General features: G+C 43.4%; 3 protein-coding genes across 11 annotated transcripts in view; 1 reads left to right on the top strand and 2 right to left on the bottom strand.

The window, feature by feature from the left end:
* The window catches only part of TTC28 (tetratricopeptide repeat domain 28), a 122,259-nt gene extending 118,666 nt beyond the window's left edge, over nt 1-3,593 (bottom strand). Inside the window, exon 1 of one of the 2 annotated variants that reach the window (XM_032705462.1) lies at nt 3,510-3,593. In XM_032705462.1, coding sequence (XP_032561353.1) covers nt 3,510-3,593 — 84 coding nt within the window. The remainder of the gene's footprint in view (nt 1-3,509) is intronic. The other variant, XM_032705464.1, reaches the window with a different exon arrangement.
* A 2,184-nt stretch (nt 3,594-5,777) lies between these two features.
* On the bottom strand, nt 5,778-19,436 carry CHEK2 (checkpoint kinase 2). Of its 8 annotated transcripts, XR_004360105.1 has the most exons (16): nt 18,362-18,579; nt 17,284-17,523; nt 16,616-16,740; nt 16,202-16,349; nt 15,356-15,446; nt 14,301-14,409; nt 13,660-13,713; nt 13,006-13,067; nt 12,453-12,552; nt 11,863-11,949; nt 10,970-11,133; nt 10,639-10,754; nt 9,231-9,316; nt 7,498-7,601; nt 6,551-6,631; nt 5,935-5,957 (listed from the first exon to the last, which is right to left on the bottom strand). XR_004360105.1 is itself a non-coding variant. In XM_032705422.1 (15 exons), exons 2-15 carry the CDS (start codon nt 17,516-17,518, stop codon nt 5,862-5,864), a joined length of 1,554 nt encoding a protein of 517 aa, XP_032561313.1. In that variant the 5' UTR covers nt 17,519-17,523; nt 19,335-19,436; the 3' UTR covers nt 5,778-5,861. The 8 variants fall into 8 exon arrangements, 5 of the variants coding, with proteins under 5 accessions (XP_032561313.1, XP_032561311.1, XP_032561312.1 ...); XM_032705422.1 differs by lacking the exons at nt 7,498-7,601; nt 18,362-18,579 and adding an exon at nt 19,335-19,436 and having other exon boundaries at nt 5,778-5,957; XM_032705420.1 differs by lacking the exons at nt 7,498-7,601; nt 18,362-18,579 and adding an exon at nt 18,983-19,029 and having other exon boundaries at nt 5,778-5,957.
* On the top strand, nt 19,078-22,791 carry HSCB (HscB mitochondrial iron-sulfur cluster cochaperone). The gene is made up of 6 exons (XM_032705431.1): nt 19,078-19,286; nt 19,353-19,449; nt 19,827-19,916; nt 20,395-20,539; nt 21,393-21,440; nt 22,634-22,791. Exons 1-6 carry the CDS (start codon nt 19,087-19,089, stop codon nt 22,723-22,725), a joined length of 672 nt encoding a protein of 223 aa, XP_032561322.1. The 5' UTR covers nt 19,078-19,086; the 3' UTR covers nt 22,726-22,791.
* The last annotated feature ends 417 nt before the right edge of the window (nt 22,792-23,208 follow it).

The following is a 23,208-nucleotide window of genomic DNA, read 5'->3' as shown; positions in this document are numbered from 1 at the left end:
AAAAAAAAAATACTTTAGGTGCCATATGTAGCATTTTTATATCTTAAATTATCTAAATAGCTCAAGATACTTAAGGAAGCATCAGAAAGAGGAAGAAAGTAGAGGTAAGGAGAAAAACAGGTATTCCAAGTGGATTCTGAAAAAAAGTGACAGTAACTTATGCTAAATACAGGTTTCCAAAATCAGCTTAAACCTGTAACTGAGCTTTCATTTCTATGAAAATATCTCTACATCGTCTTGTATTTTTGTCTGTAAAATGGTTTTATGTTTTTCAGTCCGTATACTGGGGTATTATTGTTTTCCTGTGACAGAAACTGGCTTCAACAAGAGTCCAAGAACAAATCAAGCACAAAAAGTCTGTCCCTGTAACCTCCCTGCTCCCAGTAGGCAACACTTCAGCCAGGCTGTACCACACTCCTGAACAGACACGAAACCTTGCCAAGCCACATGCAAGCTCCCCCCAGCCAGAGCAGAATTTTAACAGAAATAGTGTGGAAAAAAAATGAAAGGCCACCAAAACTGAAGGATTAAGCCACCAACAGCTGCCCAGGCTGACAGGCTATTCTAAACTGGCTTTTGTCTTCACAAGTTGTTACCAAGTGTTGCTTGTGAGCACATCTTCACAGATGTGAGAAAACGTTTCCTTAAATCCTTAAATCGCAGCAACACAATACATACATACACCCCCAGAGGTGGGACATCAGCAAACCGGGCAGTGACCCAGGCTATCCCCCCACAAACCGGCAGGGAAAGGAGACACAGGGCAGAACAGCCCCTGGGGACACGGCTCTGTCGGCGGAACAGTGGCTGCAGTTGCCTGTGCGATTTGGAGCCTCCACAAAAACAAACCCTGGGCCACCGCCCAGTGCCCTTTAGCACTGCTATAGGCACCTTCTCCACATCAGAAGCAGTATGAAGGAAACCCTACAAACTTCTGCTCTTCTGCCATTTTCGATGTCCTGCAGGTTTAACCTTCAGCACCGACTCTGTGCAGTTGTCAGGGCATCGCAGCTCACAGCTCCTGCAGCCTAAAGCACTCCCACCAGTGCCAGTAAATACCATCCTGGCAGACCAGGCTTCAATTTCCTCTGATAAATCTACATTATAGATGTATATAAATAAAACTCCAGGTTAGACTTTCACAAAGTATGAGGTAACACAGAAGTCAAATTTCCAAATTAAAAAAAAAAAACACCACCAAATTCTATATGGAATTTTTGGATTTTCACAGAAAATCATACATCATAAAAAAGCTATAACTTGTCTAAAAGCATAAATAAACCAAAAGGAACAAACAACTTGAAAAGAAAACCATAACTTACAGCACTATTCTATTAACCCCCCCCACATTTTAGTAAATTTCTTAATGGAATATATGTCTAACCTTATGGAGCATATTGTTCTGCAAATATTTTACTACTTTGATTTTGCATTGCAATTGGAGACAAAAATAGTTTAAGTATGAACTTATCAACAGAAAGGAAACAGATTTTTTTTAACCAGAGCTTATATACAAAATTTCCTATAGAAAAAGGTTTTTTTAAATTTTTTTTTTTAAAAATGAGAAGCAATTGTGAGCTTCCAGCACTGAGCTTGAAGAGATCTATCACTAACGTAAAAGAGAGGACTAGTATAAGCTAAAGGGAGCTCAAAATACTCAATTTACTTATTATTAATAATCATTTAATTGCAAACTATCAACGAGAAAACAGAACTTTCCCTCTGGCCTGTCAGTGAGCCACAGGGAGACAGATCCAGAAAGGAGGGAGTGATGAATCAAGAATGCAGCAAAAGCCAGGCCTGAACAGGAACCTCACTCGAGGAACACCTGTTAGGGCAGCAGGGCTATTGCTCCCTGGGTTTTGCTGTCTGCAACAAACTGTTCCACTGCTGCAGTCCAGCTGTTGTCTCTGAAGGGACATGTGCCACCAGGAGTGCTGGTCCACTGCTGGGCAATCCCAGAACCCACTGATGTGCAGGTGACAGTCACCTTACCTGCAACCTCTCATTACAATGCTCCAGCTCAAGTATGGACCTGCCAGTTGTCATGGAGGCAACTGGTATCCAGGCAGGGAGGAAAGGACTCCCAGTGGACAAGAAAGAGGTTTTCCGCTTCAGTCAAGAGGGGGATAATGGGATACAGGGAAGCAGCCACAAAAGAAGACTTGATCCATTTCCAGCAGAAATCCACACACAGACTGCTGCTGCTGCAGTGGATTCCAGCCCTTGAAAACTGAGATTTGGATAGTACAGAGTACATACAAGTAACAATTATCATTAATGACAATTATCACTAATAAGAATCAGTAGTCTTATACATTAGTAGAACCTAGAACCTCCAAGAACATGTGACTGTGTGTTTAGATCAGAAAATACCCCCCTCCCAAAAAGGGAACCCTACTGCTGACAAAAATCTTTTAACATTCAAGGTACACCCACTCATTGACTTATCAATAAACTCCTTTCAAAGAGCCTATAAAGGGTTCCATTAGCACCTGAAGAGTTCTTGTTCCGCCACAGAAGAAAGCACAGGAGGGATGATATTATCTAGGATTATGAAAACCTCCAAGAAAAATGAAAGACATCCAAGAACAAACACAAACAGCTTTAAGAAAAGATGAAGAAGGACAATAAGGTATAGCCACCCAGCTGTTTCAACTCTCTGTTCACTGGGGACAACCAGGGGCATCCCTATGGTTGCAACATCAAACTACAGGAGTGCGGGCTGCTGACCGGGATAATACCTCTCACCCTCGATGGCCAGTCTGTGTTCCAGTGCATGGGCAGAGCCACATTCATGACATTTGCTGTCATCCAAGATGCACTGACTGAATCCAATCGCCAGATCCCAAGCTCTGTCAGTAACAAAGCTCCTACAATCGAGTTCATGACAACTTTCCCCGCGGCCGGCGTGCCCAGTGGAGGCACAGCCAGCCTGAGAACGTTTGTGTCTGTGCCACTGCAGCAGGGTCTGGAGCTCTGCAGCGCCGCGAAGTACACCTGACACATTTACCGTCAAACTTTGGAGATTTTAACGAGATAAGTTTCGGGTTTGCTTACCGTGGCGCCCGGAGCGAGCACAATGCCCGCGCCGACATCCGAGCTCCCAGCCCGCGCGGGTCCCGCTCCAGCGCTCGGGGGCAGGCCCGGCCCCTCCGCACCGCGGCAGGACCCGCCGGGACCCCCGCCCGCCGCGCTCCGCCGGGCCCGGGGCTCCCGAGAAAGCGGGGCCGCGAACGGCCCCCCAGGGAGCCCGTGGCGGAGCGAGCCGAGCGCTCGGCCTGGCAGCCCCGGAGCCCCGCTGGGGAGCTGCTCCGCCGCCGCCCGGCCCCTCACGGCGCCTCGGGCCGCCGGGCCTGCGCCCCCTCCGGATTCCCGCTCCGTGCCGGGACAGCCGCCCGCCCGCCCGCGCCCCGCAACTTCCCTCCGCCGCCCGCGTCCGGCCCGGCCCGGCGGCTCCTTCCCGCCTTCCCGGCCGCTCCAGCGCCGCCCGTCCGGCGTCAACTCACCCGGGCAGACTCCGCGTCCCGCTCCCGCCGAGCCCGGCCCCCCGCCACGGCCCCCGGCGGGGGCGGCGGCGCCTGTTGCTCCATCGCGCTCCTCCTTCTCCTTCTCCTCCTTCTCCTCCTCCTCCGGGGGCCGATCCCGCTCCGGCCCCCGGCGCCACGTTCGGGGCCCGGCTCAGAGGGACCGGCACTGCCCCGGCCCCGCCCCGGGGCTGGGCTCGGCTCCGGCCGGACCCCGGGCACCCCCGCCCGAGGGCGCCGGACGTCCTGCGGCTGCAGCCCCGGCTCGTCCCGCCGGGGCGGCCCCGGTCCCGGGGCAGCTGCTCGGCCGCGCCTCTGCCGGGCTCCGGCGGGCCGGGGGAGAGCCCGGCCGGAGGGGCCGCACGGCAGAGCAGTGGTCGGGTCCGCCGCGGATGGGCCCCGACCTCACGGAGGATACAGCTCTGTCTGCCCAAAGGCAGCGGCGGCCTGAGCTCGAGGGTAAGCGGGGCTCCCCATCGCACCGCAGGCGGGGACACTGGTCACTCACGACACCACCTCTGCACAGCGAGGCTAAGCACCTTTGTTAGCTCAAACCTTCCAAATCCTGTGACCCCTCGTGCCCAGCAAATGGGTTATGCTGAAGACTCTCGTGCTGTGAATAAAGAAATTTGTTGTCTTAAGTGCAAATCAGCTGCCACTTTACCATAGTGAAATTTAGTGACACTTCCCAAACTTTTGAAAGCTTTCTGCAATAAATGATGAACACGTGGCCAGCAGCCCAAAGGTTTGTCATCAAATTAGGGAGATCAAAATTAAGACATCATTAGAAAGTAGAACTTAGTCAAGACCAGAGGAAAGGATTCAAGCAAAGCAGTTACGGATTATCTAACAACTGTGGGATGTAAAAAAAGATGGAGGAATAAATTACAGGTGTCTTCTATTTCAATATAAAAACCAATTGCTGTTAATTTACAGTGTAAGTAGGAGCTAGGGAATTATCTTCTCATTGACAATGATGCAAGTTTTTTTAAAGTCATTGGTAACCAAAGCCCATTGGCTTTTGCAGTACACCAGGACACAAACTTAGCCCAAACACGTCGCATCCTTTATGATCCTTTCATCTAGCAAATGGCAGCTGAGTGTTCCCTTCTACTTCAGATGAGCCACGGGAAGCACCAGAATTCCCTGAGGATGTGCCAGTCTGCCATGGGTGTCCACCAGTAAGGGCACATCCTCGAGGACAGACATGCCTTTCTCTGTTCTAGCACCCCAGTGTATCTGCAGTGGATTGGAACCAGTGGTGCTGTTTCCATCCAGATGCCCATGGATGTTTTCCATCTGATTCATTAAGAAAGATATCAATGTATAAGAACTGGCATTTTATCATTATCAATGGTTAATATCAAATACATTGAAACACACAAGACCTCTGCAATGGGCACATATGGGAAAACCTGAATCATGGATGTCATATTCCTACTTGACATGGGTTTATTCCATAACCCATTATGTTTTTTCTTTCCAAATGAACTTACAGTAGATGCCTTTAACTAGAAGGTGCATATTTGAGAACAGAGTTACTAAATGTCTCTCAGCCAATAATAAAATTAATATCCTTTAGTAAAAGCTACACAGTTGAAAATTTTCACTTAGGCAAAGAAAACTAAAAACTGTTTCTCTCTCATTTTAATTCCTGGTTCTTCCCTGGCAGGAACTTATAAATCTTCCTTTCATCACTCTTACTCGTCCCTCCTCTGGGAAATAAACATAGTACACACATGTTAGAAACACCATGCAGATGGTAACTCTTGCTTTAGAAGCCAATCAGCCCCTTCCCAGAGCAGGATGCTGCGAGTCTGCCCAGCCCAGCATGGGAGCTTTACCTGAAGCCCAGAGCACCTCAAGCTCCATGGGTAGTTTTACATCCCAGCTGAATTAAGTGTCCTCAGAAGTCTGTGGGCAGCATTGTGTCAGGTAATGCCATGCCTCAGGCAGAAGCTCAACAAACCTAGAACTCCTTTCTCATCTGTGAGGACTAAGCATTATTTCCATGCCTAACCTAGAAACTGGAAGAGAAGAAACAAAGAATACAGGTGAGGATGAAGCTAGCCTAAAAATGGTTAATAACTCAGTTCAGGAGGTTTTTCTGGTATTTTCCTTGAGTCAGACAGCTGGATGGACCAGAACATGACTATTTGTACAGAGTATCATGCATGCACAGCAGTCACTTCAGTCTTACAAAGTCATTTTTATTTCGAAATCGCATCTTCAACAATGTTGAAGCATGTTATTCCATTATTAAATTTTTATTAAAAAAAAGCCTGCTTTCCATACAAAAAGCTGTCATTTGCAAAAGTCACTTTCTCTTCTTTTTCACGTCATTTTCTGAAACGATGTAGAAGGAGCAGTTCGCTTAGAAGGGCCAGATTCTTCCTCATTTTCATGGTGACGCTTTCTCATTGTGCTTGGCTAAAAGAAAGATACAGCAGGATGGCTACAGAAATCAAGCAAGACAGAGCCTGACTGTTCTGCTTGCTCCAGAATTACAGGTGCTGGCAGTGTCTCCTTTCTGTGACCACAAAAGCAGCATGACTAGCCCATGTTTCTCTACCAAGATCCACCTAATTATATTTGAGCCTTCTCATATAAGACATCGCTCCCAGCTTGAAACAGCTACTGTTTACAATTCACCTAATTAGCATCTGGTAATGAATGGCACAATGCCATCCTAAATTTGCACCAACATGAGAATTTTTCCTTGAATACTAAACATTAGTGACTTGTATCCATTAAAAAAAAAGTTCAAAAATTTTATTCTAAATATATGGTTAATTCTTTAAAGCCTAGGAGACTGTTTCTGTACATTGAAACAAGTGTTGACAAAGCACGGAAGTCCATTGCTGCTCCTCAGGAAGCAGAGATAACCAGCAGGCTGCCACATACTGCCCAAGGGCACGTTTCTTTCAAGTCTCAAAATTAACGGATTTTCTTATTACCAGTTACTTCAAAATCTAATTTCTCTGCGCATCAAATATTAATCTTCAAATATCTATTACACATACCATTTTTGATGTTTGTGGTGGATCCATATTGGTACGTGTCTGAGCAAGCAGCTGTCGAAATGTACTCTTCATATCCTCATCCTGGGGAAAAAACAGTAGCTAAGTAGTAGATAGAATATTTAAGGGAAAAGCAAAGATTGGGAAACTCCAAGAGAAGCGAATGGGACATTCACTGCTAGAGACAATTAGAAATAATGATCCTTGAGCTCCTAAGGATTTCAGCTGTTTTATCTAAGTTTCTTGGGGGAAGGCAGGGGAGGGGGTCCTTTTTCTAAGGAATGGAGTCTTGCAGTATATCCTTTTTTGTTTAACTATGTTCTTAAGTGCTACAAAAAAGCTTTGATGTGAACATCCATTTTATTTTATACATAATTTTGACTTGTTTTTCTTTTCCAGCATCACTTGATTTGACTGTGGGTACCTTTGAGTTAATGGGTAAGGTAAGATAAATATTTTTCCATTTATTTAACAAACACCTGAGTGTTTTCTTTAGCATGCAACCAAACTAAGTCCTACTCATAAGACCTCAGTGAAGTTTTCAGAGGCAGAAACAGCAATTATTTACATGCCTTTGAGAAATGTTTTATTAAGTACCTGTTTTATTACATACAGGTAGGACATTTCCACTGAGTAGTGCTTAGGTTTAAGCAGCTCACTAAGTTTTAAAGCTGTAGATTCAAGCAAAGAATGGAGTAAACAGCACATGTATTGAAAACACTACTTTGAAAGCACTACTGGTTTAAACAAATCTGTAGAAATTAAATATTGTTTGGAGAACACACTGCTTTTAATATCTGAAAAATTCCCTAGTGTACCCAAAATCATCAGAGGGCTATCAGGCATTAGCTGGTCACATGGAGAGTGTGGTTTTTCGTGCTGACTTGTAAAGTCGATACTTCCAGACAACACAAGAGGGAGAGAGGAGCCAGTAACTCCTCACTACTCACAGTAACAGGACTCAGGAGCTCTTTTGGTGGTAGTATTCAACGTGTGTGATATCTAGAACTGAGCATGCTGGATGTTGGCCTTCCAAGCAGGCAGTGTACATCACCTATGAACATCTGATACTCTTAGTAACAGCCCCTGAAGGGAAACAGTTCAAAGAACAGCAGCTGTGTGCTAGCTGACATCTGGATTTGTGGCTATTATGATTTCTCAAACTTTTTGCCTTGCCTTCAAAATTAAATTTAACAGTAAGAGGTGTCCCTAAATGGAATATATAACCAAGTTAATAACAACTTGAGTTTACATACTGAAATATCTCAAATTCTTAGTCTAAATCACTTATCTATTTCCCCTTCCCCATTATGCATACCAGCGACTCTTAAAATAAGTGTAGCATGGTTTCTAAATAACATTTTCTGCTCAGAATTATAATTTAAATGTAAGAATGTATATCTGATTAACTCACTGTAGAAGTTACACACAAAACTACAGTAGTAAAAGCCAGGAATGCCAGGAAATGTTTTCTGATGCCCAGCAGCACAATTAAGTCAAGTTAATCACTTAAAAAGAGTCATCCATATGCAATTTCTGTCTGGGGACACTGTCAGCTGTTAAGCACTGAGGGATATTCTGTTTCTTCCACCCCATCTCTTATGTTCTTTACCAAAGCATGTAAACCACCCTGTTCACAGTGGGGGAACAGGAATAGCACTGTGCTCGGCATGAGTAAATAGAGCCTGTTGTGTGGCTCAGGGGTAGGCTGGGTGACTTTTTTTCAGCCTCCTCAAGCAAAAATATCCAGGAAAGCTTGAAAGTCCAGTGGTCACCTCTGGAGTGCCAAAATTAAGGAAAGACCACCCAAAGACTACCCCTCACAAAAACTAGACTGTGACAGGAGGCGGGGAAACCATCGCTTCCTACTCAGAGGGTTCCCAAACCAGCGACATTTATTCACATTCAGCACAGTAAGAAGACAGTAGTACTGGACACCTGCCAGAAACAAACTCTGCACTGCCTGCCCACACAAACAAGCTGAGGAAGTGGGACTTCGTTACAATGCTCAAAGGAAGAAGTCCATCCTATCAGACCACAGTCAGACTTGGTCTCTAAAAAAAATACATCTTGATCCTCAGATGTGAAAGAGTTCTGGGAACAGGTGTCTCAGAAAGGATGCAGTAGCTGCTGATTGTATTGAAAGAAAGTATTCAGCAGACTACTCCACGCTACTTTTGCAGTCTTTCCACAGGGACTAAATCTTTGAAAGCACAGACCAGCTACAGGTGCAGACTGGGCTTAATTTTCTGTGAAAATATCCAGTCTTAAAAACAGCAGAATCTGTACAACCAGCTGGCAGAGACGCAGTGCATGCCCATGAGAGGCACCAAATGACAGCTGTTCTCCTGCTGACTCCTGTCAGAGACAACCTATGGACAGGCAGGCTTAAGCTCTGACTGAAGATCACAGTTGTTATTGCCATGAAGCCAAAGAACTGAAGCTCTCCTTGCCCATCACTGTACCCCTCCTGTGGCATTCTCCCCAGAAGCAGGGTCAGGCACACGTTACACCTCTGGTGAACAGTGATCAGGGCTCCCCAGCTTCCATGTGGAAGCAAATTACACTGCATCAACAAAACTTCACAACATTCAGGCTACTGAACTGCCTTGGAGTTCACATCAACAAATTATCCCCCCAGCAACCCAGCTTTGCTGTATTTCAGTTAAAACTCAATTCCTACCTGAAGCCAAGGATGCTTTAAGGCTTCCTCTGTGGTAAGACGTCTGCTTGGATCCACTACTAACAGCTTCTTCACAAGATCCAGAGCTAAAACAATTAAGAGATCTGGTTGACATAGGATCAATACATTCATTACCTGAAATATGCCTACAAAAAGCTATGGGCAAGAATGTGTCTGATACCCCTTAAGAACAATGCCCAAAAATACAGGCTGGGCAGATCACTTTTCTTTTTTCTATGCACAGGGAGGGCTGCAGACTGCAACCATCTTTCCTTCACATGCACATGACACTTTTCAATATATCAAAGTTACCAGTAGATATACTGAGCATGTTCACAATTTAAGTTCCGAGCACTTTCCTAAAAGCTTCAGTATTACTGTGGAAAAGCAAAGACAGCTTAATTTAAATTTCCTGGTTTACTGTGTCTTGGAAAGCAGACTGTCCATCTGGGAAGGTGAGAAAGAAGAGACAGACACATGTATGCTCAACATAATCTCAAACTTTCATTTTTTTAGGAAGCTGCTTACTAGACACACTGAAAATATGACATTATGTCATATTTTATTTTTCCAAGTCTCCCATAAGGGAATTTCAGCAAGATTTACTTTTCATTGTATCTGATTATTCTAAATACATACCGGTAGGACTATGTACAACCTTAACATAATTTCTGTTCTCATACATGTCTGACTTATTATTGTATAAGCTTCAAATTATTCAGGAAGGAGTTATACTTGGTAAGTTTATTTGGCAAAGAATGACAGCATCATTTATTAGAAACTTCTCTGCACATACAAAGGAGTATCCAAGGCAAATACTACAATTATTTTGTGCATATAAAATGTCCTGAAAAAAATAAAAGCATGCAAACAGTAGCTATCATTGCAGTTTACTATGCAGAAACTCCATTTTGCAGACTACTTAGCTTATAGTGGGCCAAACCTAATAGCTGATTCCACAAATGTGACTGATACTTTCAGCTGGAAGTCTAGCACCATGAAATGACTCTCTTGGAACATTTGTCTTTTGGAGTTCTAACTCATTTTCCTTAAATTCCTGGCATTTTTGGCTCAACACTTGAAGAATCTTTAGGCAAGGCAAAGTCTGTAGACCAGCTTGATAAAGTCAGAAGAAAAAGTGAAAAGAGGAAAACCAGACATATGTGCCCACAAACTCTATACTTCTGTGGTTAATTACATTAAATATTACTGAGAAATCTCTTCAATGAAAATACATCTCCTCTTTCTAATGCTTTAACTATGAACTTTAAAAAAAATTAAGACACTCCTTTAAAAACTAAAGGTATTAACATGCAATTTGCCATACAGCTGGAAAGGAAGATAAGGGAAAACACAAACTACAAGAAAGGAGGTTGATATTCTGCTACCCCCTGTGCTGGAGTCATACCCATGTCTGACACATGCTTCCATTCTCTTGCAATGAACCTGTATTCTCCACGAGTGATTTGATCTTCCAGAGAGAGTTTAGTATTTTGCTCACTGAATGGTGGATATCCACACAAGCTACATAAAAGAAAACAAGTTAAATAACACAGATTTCGTCACAGCAAATGAAACACTGAAATCACACATTTTAAAGCACCTGCTATCACAGTGATTTTACACATGTGAAGTTTTAAATACACTTTCACTTCCTAATATAGATACTGAAGTTGCCATGTCTCAAGCCACATATGTCAAAGACTGCCCAGTGAAGGTACATCTACACAGTATCTTACCATACAAAAAGAATAACTCCTAAACTCCAGCAGTCCACAGCTCGGCTGTATCCAGCAGTCCCAAGTGAATTTAGAACCTCAGGAGCAAGATACATGGGGGTACCACATAATGTTTTCATAAGAGAAGCTTCTCCAAGAATCTTGGATTGTCCAAAATCTGTAATCTTGTATTTAAAAATGGTAACACCACATTACATATTAGGATGGACTGTACTAGAACACATCACATTGTCCTCATAAATCAGGAAGTAACATCAAGTTTCTTCCTTCCAAGCCAGCTCCAGTACATGACTATGAACAAAAGTTACCCAAACTTCTGTGAGTTTTAAGTGAGAATGGGAGAGGAGGAAGAGAGAGAAATATATGACAGAGAATCACCCTTTTACACTAGCAGAAAATACTCTAAAATTTAGATGTAAATGGACAACCAGAGAATAAAGGTATTGCAGCTTATTAGAAGAGGTTACTTAAAAAATAAGCACTTTACCATGCAAAGCTATTCAGTGCTTTCTCTGTGGAAAAAAAAAAAAACCAACACAAAAGAAAACTAAAACCTCACCCTCCCCATAAAAGAACAAAAACACCAAAAAAATAACCCTGTCACATACAGCTTCTGGGAATGCTGCCTGTAATTCAAGAATTACATTTTATTGGGAGGGGAAAAAAAAAAAAGCATTTACATTTGAAGTTAGTTATGCAGTGTATGGGTTGAAATACCCACAAAAGTAAAAATAAAATTATGAAAAAAAAAAAACCTTAATGTTTTAAGTTATTTCATGGTTTGTATGACTACTTCCATAATATCTTTTTGGATATGTTTAACAAAATATCAAGAAGAATGAGAAGGAATATTCCCAAATTTCTCCATTAACACGAAATGTAAGTTTTCTTACCTTTATAAGACATGTTTCTTCAGAAGACGAAAGTAGCACATTTTCTGGCTTTAGATCTCGGTGTATAATTCCATTGTCATGAAGATACTAGATATATACAGATAGACAATTAAGGGAAAACAGACTATTAACCTGTTTTAAAGTGTAAGCTTTCCAATTTTTCCCATGGCAATGGCAGGATAACAGAAATAGCTGTGTAAGAGGCATTTAAAGCTCCCCAGCTTCTGACTTTCCCTTAAAAAAAACAAAACAAAAAAACCCAAAGAAACAAAAAAACCACCTTAGAAATCATTATGCTTCAAATGACAAGCTCAGTGTGCAGACCTGGCCTGATGTTACATACTTCCCATTCTCTAGGAAGTTACACTTCTTCATCTCAGTAAAAGCACAGAACTAAGGAAGACCCAAGTTCTGTGTTTTCTTTGTAGGAATTCTGGTTTTCCATTTCTCTCTTGTTAACCCAAATTGTTAAGAATGCTGTGCTGATTGCTTGAATGGGTTTCAGAAATAATAAGTGACAGAAAAATTCATCTTACCGATATTCATATGCATAACCATATTTTTTCTTGGTAGAATTCACCATTATGTACCTTTACTGCCAGCAGCATCTGATAAAAATACAACTTGCAGGTAGCTTCTTTCATCTTGATTGGCCTTGACACTCTGTCATACAATTCTCCTCCTTCCATCCTAAAACAAATGCAGGCAAGAAGTCAACACATGACTTCCAAAAGATTCATCGCATTAGACAGGACTAAGACCAAAACATTTGTCTACAGAGAAAGAGCATGTTTCTGAAAATGAGTGAGCAACATCCTAAACACAGCACGTGCACTGTTGAGTTTGGGTCAGTCTCCTAAGTCCTCACTGGGACTTGTTACATGATTTTTGACCAGTCACCTCTTACAAGCTCCAAAATCAAAAGAGTAGCAGCCATCCACAACAGCAGCACAGCAAACAAAGGATGACTCTTCTCCTGGTTATCTTAGCTCCTAATTTTACAGAGGTTTCAGAGAACAGTGGAGGCCAGCAAAAGAAAAAAAATAAAACAAACAACCCCCCCACAGTTCAGAACTACACGCATTCTTTGTAGTTATGAAAAGCATTTCATTTTATGTATGTACTTTCATACAATTTACTTACAGTTCCAAAACAATGTAGTAATCCTCTGCTTCAAAAAAGTTTTTGATCTTGATTAAGCAAGGCTAACAGAAAAGGGAACACAAATAGAGACACACAAAAAAGTAGAATAATTTGTAAAAATTAATCCTAAAGTTCCTACTTCAGTATTTCAACCATGTCACTTTAACACTTAACACAAGTGGCTAGCGAGCACCCCAGACTTTGGTAAACACAATCCTTATTTTTCCAGTTGTGAGTTACCATCCCCTCAACATTTTGTGTAGTTTACGTGCAGAGAAAAGAGGGGATACAAATTCAAGAAACTGCCAGTCAAAACTAATCTTTATATTTGGTTATCTCATGGCATTTACAAAAACTCGCATCGAGGAAAGATTCCTACAACAGTGGTTCAGGTTGAAATTTCTCCTGTGAAGTTTCTTCTCAAATTTACATCTCATTTATACAAACTTTTAAAATCTCAAATCTGCAAAGAGACAATATAATTAAAAGAGAAAAAAAGACTCATTCAGTAATTTACAAGAAAAAGCATATGCCTCCTCTAACACATTTCTAAACAGATAAAATTGATCTTTAGTTACCACACTAAGGTCAGTGAACTACACAAGTACATACAGTAGGAAACAGAAAGGAATAAAAATGTACAGAAACACTCACGTGATCTATTTTCTTCAAAATTTCAATTTCTGTATCGATATTAAAAGCTGGGTTCTGTTAAAATAATCAAGTATATTGGGTAAGACAGTGCTGTTCTGAAATAAGACACATCAGAAATAAAAGACAGTACCAGAAAAGCCATCATGCCCCTTGCTACTCTAAGTGATCATAACATACAATCTTTTTCCATAAACTGATCAGGTGCCTTCAGTGAATTAAATAAACAATCTGCTGTCACTATCAGGAGCAAGATATTGCTCCACACATGTCATTTCACTGCAGGTCAGAAATCCCCAACTAATTTCCAGACAACAAAACCAGAAAAATATTGTCATGTATATACCTGTATTGTCCTTTAAACCAAACCCCACAAGACTCCACACCACCCTCTGTATACACCCCACTAACAGTCCTAAATTATGAACCCAACAGAACGTGGTCGAAGAATGAAAGTAAGCACTTCCTACGGAATTCCGTAGATGCTACCAGATCAAAAGGCATTTAAATTAAATTTCTTACATTAAGTAAGAAAATCCTCTTTAGTTGAAGATGGCCAGGGAGTCAGAGAAGTCAGCAAATATTCCGGGGCCACTGCAAGACGGCCAAGACAGACGGACAGACAGACAAACAGAAACACTCACAGCCTCTCTCGGGCCGCTCGCCGCAAACTTCCGTTTATTGATGATCTTCACTGCGACTTTGTTACAAGTGCTCTTCTCAAAGGCCAGTTTGACTTCTCCACAGGCACCACTAACACGAGAGCACAGCTATGTCAGTGCTTACAAATACTCGTCAAAAATCTGTGTAACAAGTACAGACAAATGAAAGCATTGTATTACACACAATTTGGAGCTGCTGCTTTCTAGCTTTCTAAAATATGCCTCTTTCAGGAAGCATTCAACAGTTAGGAATCTGTTTAAATAGCAAGTGTTGTCAAGGGCCACTCATTCAGAACTGCAGGAGTAAATATGCAAAGAGACAGGTGAGTTGGCACCAAGGGTAGGGGCAAATATGACAGACAGGCTCTGTCAGCATTTCGTTCACCCAAAAGCATTTAGGGGAAGAGAACCTAGGAAGGGTTCTCTCAACATCAAGATTGCACAAATCTGAAGAACAGACAGTACTTGTGTTTTTACTAAATAGCAATTACACTGCCAAAAGAAATTTTTGTATTTCCCACTCGGATTTGTTTCTACTCAACCATTCACCTCCAAATTCTTCACTGAGCAACTGTCTCCAAAAGAGAAAAAAATAGCCTCTTCTTAAAATAGCCTCTCTCTCCTTTTTCCTGGACAGTTCTTTCCCCTTCTGTCTGAAGGCCTCAACAGTGATGTTGTAGAAATCTGTATTCCGAGATAAAGCTCTTCCTTCTACTTCCAGTAACCCAGTAAATTAATATACAAACTTTAAAAACTTGCTAAGAATTTACAAACTTTATCATCTTCTACAAAACAAAACAAAAGCTGGTTTTCGCCACTGATGGCAGGTTACAAACCCCAAGCCAACTAAGGGGATGAAGCCAAAATTCCTTTTTAAAGTTGTTGCAAAGAACAGGTTTACTGAGGTGTTAGCATTAATTTTTCTTCTTTTTTCTTTTAAAACAGCAGCTCAGTTAGAACTGGTAACAACTGGAGAACAAGGTACTGACATTGGTAACAAAGTCAAACCTTAATACTGAGGAAAAAAGGATGCTTACCTTCCCAAAGTCTTTGATATGATATATTTCTCTCTCAATTCTCTAGGAAACGTCATCTGATCATCCACCGTAAGATCAGAAAATACAAACACTGGGAAGACAAGTGGAGATCATTTTTCTGTTATTAATTTTAAAATTTTGTTGTAAGAAACAAAGCTATTTTCCCAAGCTTTTATAGTCAACAACATGACTGAAAAAATGCCTGCTTGAGGAAAAACTAAACATATGCTATAAATTACATCAGCTATGGGGTAGCAACGTGATCTTATTACTGAAAAATGACATTTTGGTATTACAATCATAACAATCCTTAACCAATTAACACCACACTTAGATAAAATGGGCAAAAATTTCAATGTCCCAGCAGGGATCAAAGAGAATTAACAATCCAGAAGACAGCATCTTAGTGGAAAGGCAAAGACAAAAAAACAAACGCCCAGGTCTGCTAATTTTTAAGATGATTTTCTATTTATTATGCAGCATCCCATTAGGTATCTGGGGGGATTTTCAACTTCTCTTCAATAGTCTGTCTCCCCTGTTCCCACCATCACATGCATAGCTACTGAAGCCCAAAAGCATTTTTGAAATAGGAAAGCAACTATAGAAGTTTATACTCTAGTAAGGTGGTATCTGATGCAGATTCCTCTCAGCTTTCTTTTTTAGTTTTTTTCTAGGGTTGATGTGGATATGGATAATTTTTATGCAAGTACTAAAACATCTATTCATAGCTGTGTTTTAACAGTCCTCATGAAGCAGCTCAGCTCCCAAGAAACACACTCAAATCAACACAGAAACAACCTCCTGGTCAACATGTGAAGAACCTCCTGAAGTAAAAGTACATTTTACCCTTATTGGTCTGTAGAGACAGTGCAATTTCAGAGTTGTGAATCAGTGGAAGCCTTTTCCCTTTTCCAACAAGCTCTCTATTCACAAATGTTCCATTTGCACTATGGTCTTCAATGTAGGCAACATAGGAATTTTTTGGACCCATTTCCTCAAAGAGAAAAAAAATAATAAAGATGAAAGTAAAGAAGAAATTACTTCACAGTAAAGACATGAGGGACTAGAAATTTACTGTTGTTGGCTCAAGAAATGAGACTATTGAGGTTTTTTTCATAAACCAGGTGAGTGGGGCATTGCCAAGAGTAGTGTCAAAGGAGTCAACACTGAAGATGCTTTGATATCTTTAGGATTTCTGCTCCAAAGTCACTTTTTGAATTATGCCAAGACAGAGATGCAGTTAACCTTTTCAGCACTTACCCTGAAAATTCGGAAGTGCTTCTTGCTGTAGTTTTCGTAGAAGCCAGTCTCATACAATCCTAGCTTAGAAAAACTGTAATCACAGCTTTTGTCTCTCCCAAACCAGTATTCCTCATTCACACAGTCTGCAGAGGAGGGGAAGGTACAGCAGAGAGAGAACACAACATTGCAGGATGTTAATAACTATGGCACTACAGAATGATGCCAGATGGTAGAGTAGGATACCAGAGACAAGATTCTTCCCCTACAATCAAGTTTATTTGTCTTAATTCAGACAAAGCAGTATTGACACCTTGTAAAATTCCTTAATAATTTTACCCTCTTTATGCTCTTAATAATTTTGCCCTCCTTAGCAGTAGTAGTTTTCAGTTCACCTTCAGCAATATAGACCCATATGATAATAAAATAAGTTATTAAATGGAAAAATGAAGCATGTAACAACAAACATTAACACCCTATAATTTCTCTAAGTCTATGGAATCCATGTATCCAAATACTCAATATAAACACTGAGATGTATAGAACAAAACATTATTGCAAAAGTTGCATACCTAAATTTGCTTGTATTTCAGTTAAAAATGAGAAGACACTGCTGTCTAGCAAGGTGCTCAGAACTTTTCTGAGGTCCTACAAACAAACCAAGAGGTTTGTTACAAATATGCACATACCACAGTTGCTGAAACCTTTTGCAAGTGCAAAGAGTCGACCCCACGGCTGAGGATCCAGCTCTTCAGGTTCCTCAGGGATCGACGGAAGCTCCTGAGTCGGAACGGTGTCCAAAGAACTGAGGGTCCCAGAACTTGAGGAAGACTGACTAGTACTCTGTGACCCACTGGAAGAGGAACTCTGTGATGACTGGGCACCTTGAGTCTGCTGTACTTCACTTTCAGTCTCTCGGGACATGGTGGCTTCAAAGAGGATGTTAAAAAAAACCAATTACTACAGCAAAGTAAAAGTGGCAAGCGTTCACACTCAAGTCCATTCTCAGGCTTCAAAGTAAAACTTCCAACCGAAGAGTGCATGTGTCGGTTATATGTAAATCCCCAGGAATTTTGCAAACCAGGATGGTTTTCTTTTTAAAAGGGAATGTGGGGCGGCCTCTGCTGGTTCTAAAACAGAAATAACCCTTATTCCCAGATTGCTCCCGAGGACTTCAGGGCTCGCACTGGGTCACACAGGCAGGGGCTGCGCTACAACAGAGCATACCCGCATGGAGCAGGGGTCACGGCCGGTCCCCAAAAACAAAGGGAAAAATAAGAACTATGACGTATATAAGAAAATGACGTACGTTTTCTAGAAGGCGCCCAACAGGTTTGTCACACCTACACACAATGAAAGTACAAAAGCCCGACAGACACCCACCACAGCCCCTGGCAGCTGCCGGCGGCAAGAAATAGCAATCGCCTCCCTGCCCCGTTACAGCTCGGGAATTCACAGCGCGTCTTTCCTCCCTCCCCACTTAACAAACGCTCCACCAGCCCTACAGTCGGTGTCCTCAAACACATCCACGTTCACCGGGGCTGCTAGAACGTCCATGAGCCTTCCAGCCTCTGGGATCGCTGCCACTCATCCCTCTGCTTCCTTTCTTGGCTCACCATCTGTGTTAACTGGGGTTTTAGCTGGTTGCCATACCGTTCGATGTATAATGCGGGCTAATTTAAATCTCCTTATCGGTTTGCTACAAGCCAAAAAACCCACAACAGCTCCTAAGTTACTTCCCACGTCCCCTTTTCTACACGTGCTCACAGACACAGGCGAGGCCCTCGGGCTCCGACCGCGGCCCTTTGCAGCGGTGCTGGCGCAGCTGGCGCAGGGAGCAGAACCATGGAATCGTTTGCGTTGGAAAAGAGAGAGGCCATCGACTCCAGCCGCTCATCCCCAGCACTGCCAAGGCCACCACTGACCCCGTCCCCAGGTGCCACATCCACACGGCTGTTAAAAGCCCTCCAGGGATGGTGACTTCACCCGTGCCCTGGGCAGCCTGTGCCAAGGCTGGGTAGCCCTTCCCACAAGGAAATTTTCCCTCATATCGAACCTACACCTCCTTCTGAACTGCTCCCGGACGCTCGGACGGCGGAGCCGGGCCAGCGCGGACGGGACCCCGGGGCGGCACTGCCAGGCTCCCGCTCACTCAGCGCCCGGCCCGGCCCGGCCCGCCCTGCCCTGCCCTGCCCTGCCCGCCCGAGCACCGCGGCCCCGGGACCCAGCGGCGCCGCGCGACCTTCCCAGGAGAACCAGCGAGGAGCGAGCGAGGAGCGGCCCGCGGCGGAAGAGGAGGGCAGGGGAGGGGAGAGCAGGGCAGGGCAGGGCAGGGCAAGGCAAGAGCGGAGCGCGGGGCCGGACGGGCGGAGCGGGACCCGAACTCACGGCTCACGGGGTTCGCGCCGCTCGCGCCGGTGCCGCGGTACGCGCGCGCCCCGGGCGGAGCCAATAAGGGGCCGGCGCGCGGGGGCCGCCGGGAGCGGGGCGCGATGCGGGCGGCGCTGCGGGCCCGGCTCGGGTGGGCGCGGCGGGCGCTGCGCGAGGCCGCGCCGGGCCGCGCCCCGGGGCCGCCGTGCTGGAGCTGCGGCACCGCGGTCGCCGGTACAGATGGGCCGCCGCGCTTCTGCCCCGCCTGCCAGGCCCTGCAGCCGCCGGCGCCGCGGCCCGACCTCTTCCGCCTGATGGACTGGTGAGTGCGGGCGGGGCGGCCGCGGGCCCGGCCGGCCGCGGGGCTCACCCGCCTTGTGTCTCGCAGTGACCGCTCCTTCCGCATCGACGCGCGGCAGCTGCAGCGGCGGTTCCGGAGCCTGCAGCGCGCCGTCCACCCCGACCGCTTCGGCCAGAGGCCGCCGGTGAGCGCCGGGCCGGGCGGGGGGGCCGGGCCGGGCGGGGCCCGCGGGGCTCGGTGATCGCCGGGGGAACCCGCCCTTCGCCCTCGGTCCCAGCGCTGAGCCCCTGCCTCTCTCCCGCTCGGGGAGTGCGGGGACTCGCCTGTGTTTGTCTCCCGGCGCTTAGAAGAGACTCTGTCATGGATTTGCGGTGGAGGAGGATGATGAGGGGCCGCTGCGGCTCGTCAGGTCTTAGCTGAGTGCAGTGACGCTGTTCCCGGGTCCACAGAGCCCTCTCAGTGTCACACACGGACTGGTGTAGGGACGCTGGTTTTCCGCATGTAACAAGGTGTATTCTGCCACTTGTTATTAACTTCAAATTATTTGTCATCCACTTGCAGAAAGAGCAGTATTACTCTGAGCAACACTCTTCCCTGATCAACAAGGCCTACCAGACCCTGCTGAACCCTCTGAGCCGGGGCCTCTATCTAGTAAGGTCTCCATTAGGTGTTATCAGTGTCCCTGTAACTAACCAGAGGGGCTGGGGGTGCTGTGAGGGACCAGACCTTCCACTCCATCCTTAACGTGCTGATTCACATTCCTCTGAAGCAAAAGATGACCAGGGACTGAAGGGAGACCAAAAACAAGCTTGTCCAAAAATTAATCAGCTTATCATCACATTTGCTGCTCACATTACACTAATTTTTTTCCCACATCACATGTTGTGTTTGGCCACGGCTGCTCATATGGAATTTCAGTCTGGCAGCCTTTGTTATATTTTTTGACATGCTGATTTTTATGGTCAGCCTGTGTATGGAGTTAATTTTCAGACTGATTCTGTTTATGCACCTTTCACGTAATACACGTTTATCGGATACAAATCTGAGTGTGCCCCTCTAAAAAACTCAATAATTCCCATTGAATTAGATGTAATAGTGCTCATTTTCAAATTCCCATTTCCTCTGCCAGCTGGAGCTGAGTGGAGTGGAGCCAGCACAAGAGACAGACTGTGATGCAGACTCAGCGTTCCTCATGGAAATCATGGAAATTAATGAGAAATTAGCAGAGTCCAAAAACGAGGATATCATTGAAGAAATTGAAACTTTGATTAAAGGTAGGTTATTATTTGAGGGATTTGTACAGAACTAATTTATATCTTCTGTAACACAAGAGTCTTTTTGAAAGCTTCTGTCTGTTTTGGTGTGTTTCTTGTACTGTCTTCAACTTGTGTAAGTCTGCAATTGATTCACTGTAGGTACTTCTGCCCTGGTCCCCTTCCCCAGTATTGTCTTTACCTATTTATGCACTAAACATCACATCTGGCTTGAGAACATCTGTATAGTAGAACCTATATATAGTATATATAGACTATAAAAAGGAATTTACTCAATCTTTGGCAGATCAGGGCAAGTCAACTGTTCCAAAGAAAGAATCTCTCAAAATGAAGTTGAATAAAATGCTTGTCTGATGATATTAAATAATGTCATTAACACAGACATTGTATTTCTTTCACCTTCTTTAACTTACCAACCATTATATTAAGTGGTTATTGTCCTTACACAAGCAACTTTCTTTTTATGTTGTCGGTGATACCAGAATATTTGGTTTACTGATATATTTAATTTTTTACAATAACAAAGTGTAGTGTGCCAAAAGCAATTAGAATAATTAGAATAAAAACTGAGTAGAGCAGGAGAAAATTAACTGTAGCAGGGTAAACTGAGAGACCAAAAATAAGTTAGATTGCTGGGAAGTTAGTGACCATTGATGGGCATTGGGATTCCCGTCTGTAAACCTGTTTAATTGAAATTATAATTAAAACATTGACAGAAGTATTATGAAAAACTCTCTTAGCTCCCAAAGACTGAGACTAGTAATGAAGTTTCCCACCGCAGGCAGTTGGAATGCAGTGGTATAAAATATACTAAGTATGTAACAAAAAGTGAATTAAATAATTTGTTTTGCAGTTAAACAAGAAGAACTGACCAGAGAGCTGACTGCAGCTTTCGAAAGAGGTACCTGTTTTTATGAAGTATTTAGCTGCTGTCAAATGCTTAAACCCCCACATTCTCTCACTGGCAAATATTTCCTGAACTATAGAACAGAAATACTACATCAACAAGGGTTCTTTGTGTGCTATTTAGAATAAGAACTTCTAAACTGATCTTTCTGCTGATTCAGGAATTCAGGACCTCACATTAAAAACAAAATCCAGTACAAAAGTTCCATTTAATGATTTTGCATCAAAATAATCACTTTAAGTGGGAATGCAGATGGTAAGAAATTGTGTCTTTCCCAGATTACTGTGAAGAACACACTCTTAATCAAACTTAGACCTGTTCTGAGATTTTACACTGGAATTTGGGAGATGTTGTCCTGCAGCCTTGGAGCTGCAGCAGAGCAGTGGGTGCTGTTCTGTGCAGTGACAAGACGGGAACGATTCCATTACCATGGAAGCTGTGCAGCAGGGAAGGAAAGTCCTGATGCCTGTTCAGCCTAAGGTTTTGGGGGTTTCCTGTGCAAAAACCAACATAACTTTATTCCACAACCAATGAACTGTTCTGAATCTGGGAAGAAGAAACCTTTGTATTTCTTTGCCAGGTCTCAGAACGCTGCAGCTGTGAGGGGTGGGGTGTTGTAACTGTAAACATCAAACACAAAGCGGGGCTGGCTGGGCCTGCCTGTGAGGAGTTACAGCCTGTTATAATCTGTTACTCTGTGCTATGAGAAGGACTGTGTTGCATCTGTCCTTGTCAGTAGGTAATAAACTATCTTTCCCCTCCAATTGTTTAATGGAGGAGAAATTGTTTCAATATCGGGTTTGGAATTGGCACTGTCCAGACTGAACCGCTGCTCTTTGGCATTTTTCAGTTACGTCAGTTGGTCTAAACTGCACACATTTAAAACAAAAATGTTTTTCTTGCCCAGTGGCTACATCAGTACTGCAGCCACTTTACAGAAGTCATTAAAGGGTATTCGTTCACATTTCTTTTCCAAATTTTATATTGTTACACGTGTTTTGGAACATCTGAGTTGTGCTCCCAAACCATCCCAGATTAAAATAATAGGCAATGTGGTTTTAATAGTGTCTGGGTCCTTGCAGCTCACAGCTCTTAGCAGTGAAACAGCTACTGTCATTGAAATCTTGAGAGTCATTTTGAAAATGCAAATCCAGCTCTCCCTCTGTAAAATGTTTATTTCATTTCAGATGATCTTCAAGAAGCTAAGAAGCTTCTAGGAAAAATGAAATATTTTGCAAACTTAGAGGATAAACTAAAGACCAAGAAGATCCCTTCCTGATGCTGCCTCCTTTGGGATTAATAGTTAATGTTATTTTCAATTAAACAGTTATCAAAATCAGACAAATGGTGTTTGTTTCTTGTGTTTCCATTGGAAGCTTTAATTCTCAGAGGAGGAAAATAAATGTAAAATGCAGTGCTTGCTGCAGCACTTCAGTAAGAGATGGCATTTGAAAATGCTTACAACCAGAAAAAGTTGTACTGGGTAAGGTGGGCCACTGTCCTGGCAGCTACAGGTATGGAAACGAGGATCAGAAAGGCACACAAACATCGTATATAAGTGAGATTTTTTTACTTACTGAAATATGGAGAATGTATTTTAAGTTGAGAAAGTGTCCTGGACAAAATGCTAGAGATAAGCAGAAAGCTCATTCAGTATGTCCTGCTGCAGGCTTTCTGTAGTCCCCTTGTGTGTGTTCTCTCACACCAGCTTGAAAATTCTTATGAGGTAAAAAGTATTTAGTTCCTGTCATCTGTGCTTTCC

Source organism: Chiroxiphia lanceolata, chromosome 18 (assembly GCF_009829145.1).
Source record: "Chiroxiphia lanceolata isolate bChiLan1 chromosome 18, bChiLan1.pri, whole genome shotgun sequence".
NCBI lineage: Eukaryota > Metazoa > Chordata > Aves > Passeriformes > Pipridae > Chiroxiphia > Chiroxiphia lanceolata.
This window is presented reverse-complemented; position numbering and strand designations above follow the sequence as displayed.

What these genes read in the sequence shown, in the direction of transcription:
- CHEK2 (XM_032705418.1), bottom strand. Translation starts at nt 18,539, where the DNA reads ATGTGGCACCTGGGGACGGGGTCAGTGGTGGCCTTGGCAGTGCTGGGG. An exon ending in AAAAGGTTTCAGCAACTGTG is followed by an intron (nt 16,741 to 17,283) that starts GTATGTGCATAT and finishes CCTCCTCTGCAG; the next exon opens with ACTGTGTGAATGAGGAATAC. An exon ending in ATATCAAAGACTTTGGGAAG is followed by an intron (nt 14,410 to 15,355) that starts GTAAGCATCCTT and finishes CTCTCGTGTTAG; the next exon opens with TGGTGCCTGTGGAGAAGTCA.
- HSCB (XM_032705431.1), top strand. Translation starts at nt 19,087, where the DNA reads ATGCGGGCGGCGCTGCGGGCCCGGCTCGGGTGGGCGCGGCGGGCGCTG. An exon ending in CTCTTCCGCCTGATGGACTG is followed by an intron (nt 19,287 to 19,352) that starts GTGAGTGCGGGC and finishes TGTGTCTCGCAG; the next exon opens with TGACCGCTCCTTCCGCATCG. An exon ending in AATTGAAACTTTGATTAAAG is followed by an intron (nt 20,540 to 21,392) that starts GTAGGTTATTAT and finishes TTTGTTTTGCAG; the next exon opens with TTAAACAAGAAGAACTGACC.